The sequence below is a fragment of the Fukomys damarensis genome, unplaced genomic scaffold (assembly GCF_012274545.1).
Source record: "Fukomys damarensis isolate Sample0158 unplaced genomic scaffold, DMR_v1.0_HiC HiC_scaffold_16, whole genome shotgun sequence".
In the NCBI taxonomy this organism is placed as follows: domain Eukaryota; kingdom Metazoa; phylum Chordata; class Mammalia; order Rodentia; family Bathyergidae; genus Fukomys; species Fukomys damarensis.
Genome location: NW_022900928.1, coordinates 81,391,878 through 81,395,272, shown reverse-complemented (window position 1 = coordinate 81,395,272; position 3,395 = coordinate 81,391,878). Strand labels below are relative to the sequence as shown.

General features: G+C 49.5%; 1 protein-coding gene across 4 annotated transcripts in view; it reads left to right on the top strand.

The window, feature by feature from the left end:
* Positions 1 to 500: 500 nt before the first annotated feature.
* Opcml (opioid binding protein/cell adhesion molecule like) overlaps positions 501 to 3,395 on the top strand; it is a 1,123,264-nt gene continuing 1,120,369 nt past the window's right edge. The window contains exon 1 of one of the 4 annotated variants that reach the window (XM_033764433.1): positions 501 to 943. In XM_033764433.1, coding sequence (XP_033620324.1) covers positions 678 to 943 — 266 coding nt within the window. In that variant the 5' untranslated portion in view covers positions 501 to 677. The remainder of the gene's footprint in view (positions 944 to 3,395) is intronic. The other 3 variants (XM_033764432.1, XM_033764434.1, XM_010642060.3) reach the window with 3 other exon arrangements.

Genomic DNA, 3,395 nt, shown 5'->3' with positions numbered 1-3,395 from the left:
TGTCTGGGCTTCTAGCGTTGTAGAATTTCAGAATGCTCTAATTGTGGGGAACTGGCCAATTCTCTTTGCATCTTTGGTGAAAAGAAAACACACACACACACACACACACACACACACGCACACACACACAATTTAACATGCCCATCTTCCCCTTGGGAAGAAAACCAGATTGTTACCAAGCTCCCAGTAGCAGAATGGGGGACTGGGGTGCAGACTTAAACTCCTGAGCACTCCCTGTGGGCTGCAGATCTGCTGCATCTGTGCCTGGAGACCAGGAGAAAGGAGGAAGGATAGAAACTGGCACTGGCATGGGCATTGGTCACATTTCTGCCAAGGAGCAATCTCTCTCTCTCTCTCTCTCTCTCTCTCTCTGCTATGTCCTGAGCCCTGCTGGGGCCAGGTCTAAACCAACAGTGCCAGACCCACCCCCACTGCCCACCCAGGAGTGGAGTGCCCACGGGAGCGCACGCTGGCGTACTCACAGGGACAGCAGGCGCACTGCTGTGCTCCGGGGAGGGGTGAGCCAGGGGCAGGTTCCAACTCCCCTCGGAGTGGAGCCTTCCAAACAGGAAAGTCTCCTGGTGTCGCTCAGGAGAGTGGAGCCAATGCGTGGCTCGGAGGAGGTCCGCGCGGAGCCCTGTGCAGATTGGTGCTGATGATTCTTACCAGTTGTGTGTATGTGTGCACACACACACACACACACACACACACCCAGAGACGCTGCCTGCCTGCTCCCATCTCTCGCGCACTCTCCTGTTCTCTCCCTCCCTTTGCAAACATTGGATTTAAACCTGTTCAGAATTCAGCACAGAGGAAGGCAGCAGCGGAGGCAGCAGCAGAGGCAGGAGCGAGCCCGGCAGCCTAGCGCACCGCAGCGTCGAGATGTACCATCCCGCCTACTGGATCGTCTTCTCCGCCACGACTGCCTTGCTCTTCATCCCAGGTACCCGGGGTGTTTCCTCTTTCCAGTGTGACTGCGATGCCAGGGCAGGAAGGAAGGGGGAAGGAAGAGAGCTAGGAGGAAGAGAGGGAGTATGAGGGGCATGTGAGGGAAAGAGATAGGCTTGCTACACACACACACACACACACAGGCACGCACGCGCGCGCACACATACACACTGGCTCGCTAGCCTGCTCACACGCACGCAGATGTTCGCAGCACGGGATTTGCTCTCTGTTTGGAGAATCCGTTGACGCACACATACACTGGCTCGCTAGCCTGCTCACACGCACGCAGATGTTCGCAGCACGGGATTTGCTCTCTGTTTGGAGAATCCGTTGAGCTGGGTTCAAGATCTGCACGGTGCTGCTAGGCACTGCTGCTGTTTCTAAGAAAGGTGGCAGCTGGCCTTAAACAGTTGCGGCCCCAGAGCTAGGAAAGGGGGTTAAACCCCCAGCACACATCCTTCTCTTCTGAGTCTCTGTTGGGACCTGAAGGGTGCATGGGACAATCTATTTCTCCCAGCCCTTCCCTCTGATTCTGAATTGGTCTCTGCATCTCTCCTTTTCTCTGTTTTTTTCTGTCTCTTCCAGTATTGTTCCCCCATCCCTTCGGAACCCTCTCTCCTTCTCCAGTATCAGCTCTGTCTTCTCCCCAGCCCTATTCTTTCCTCTTGAATCTGCACTTCTTGTCTTGCACTTCTTGCCTTAGCACAGTCACTCTACAGCTACTCGTCCTCTCCTTACCCTTCCATCAAATGGGCAGATTATTCCTTTGGAATTCAGTCTTCTCAATTTCTACTTTTCACTCATCACATCAGGAATGTGAATTTGCCTTGGCAGAATTTGGGTTGTGCAAACTGAGGGGAGGTCAGGGAATCTGATCCAGGAATCTGGATTTACCTGGTTCCCCTCAGCACCTTTCCTACCTTATCTAATGATTTGGTTAGTTGTTTGAGGAAGTCAATTCTGCAGCGACACAGGTAGCATGCTGCAATCCTACCAAAATAAGCTTAGTGGAAGCATTGCAAAATCCTGCAGCTTAATAGATTTGGTAATTGTACAGGAGTCCTTTGCAAGCAGACAAGTCAATCCCCACAGGCATCTATTCAGTGCCGAGGGGCTCTGTTGTGCTCACCAAGGTTTGAGGAAGCATCAAAGCATCCTGCCTTTCCATACTAAATACCAATCCAGGCAGAATTTCTTTTTTCTTTTTTTTTCCGAATTGAGATAGTTACATTGGATTAAACATTAGCTAAGACCAAAATTCCCATGTTCACAGACATAAATGCTAAGATTCTCAAGCCATATCTTTTCATAGATAAAATACATTCGTTTAACCTTTTTATATTCAAAATTTCTAGTAAGGGTTACACAATTCCCTTAGTACTTTTAAGCCACTAAATTTAAATCAGAAAAATAATAAAAAGTTTACAAGGGAGGAAAAAAAGAGAGAATCAAGATTTGTTTTAAAAAAGAAATCTAGTGTATAATGATTGTAAGCTAAAATTTAAATTAATCTTAACAGTTTAATATTTTAGTTGTTTGTTAGTTGTGCATAACCATGTTCCTGCATGTTTGTTTTAGGCTGAGAAGTTCAGAGCTGGGAGTGGTGGTGTTTTTCTTCTTCCAAATTCCAGCAGCACCCTAGAGGTTTTCAGCCAGGACCTGCTAGGCTGGGCTCTCTGGGCTTAGCTGGGAAGGCAGTGCCTGAGCACTCAGTACCTGCTACAGCCTGGTAGAGGGAGCCAGGTGGGTGCCCTGAGCCCCCTGAAAGATGACAAACTTTACTGCAAATTCAGGTCCAACTGCCTGGAAGCTCCTGGGGGCCGTCTCACTCCCTCCCAGTTCCCACCTGCCCAGCCCTGAAGCAAGGGTCAGACTATCATCCCCAGAGACCTGACAGTGTGGATGGCCCCTCGGGCAGAAGCCAGACTTACACTCCTCTCCTCGAAGGGGAGAGGGTGAGCCCCAGTCACCAAAGCTGCATTGCAGTGCATGCTGAAGAAAGCCCAGAACTAGGGGGAAGACTGTAGGTGTAGTACTTCATGGGCAGGAAGCAGACAGAGATTTTGGAGAAGCATCAGCCAACAAGCTGCTGCTGAAAGGGTCTGGGTCCCCAACCTCAGATGTCCGGGAAGGCAAGACACAAATGTCAGCCCAGTGTCTTTCCTTATACAAGGTCTGCTCCCTCCTCTGAGGGCTGTTCTTTCTGAGAATTGTGCCAGGAACCTGGCCTGAGAGCTCTTAAGCAGGGAGGAGGAAAAGTTGGCCTTGGAAGGTGTCAGTAGAGTGAATGAAAAAGACACATCATGGGGGCTTCTGTGAGGATGGGAACCTAGCTCTATTTCACTCTGAAAGCTCTCTGCATTTACTTGGGACTTCTTTCTGGTCTCTTACACTTCCTTTAGTACCACTTCAGACTGTTTTTTTTTTTTTTTTTTTTTTTTTTTTTT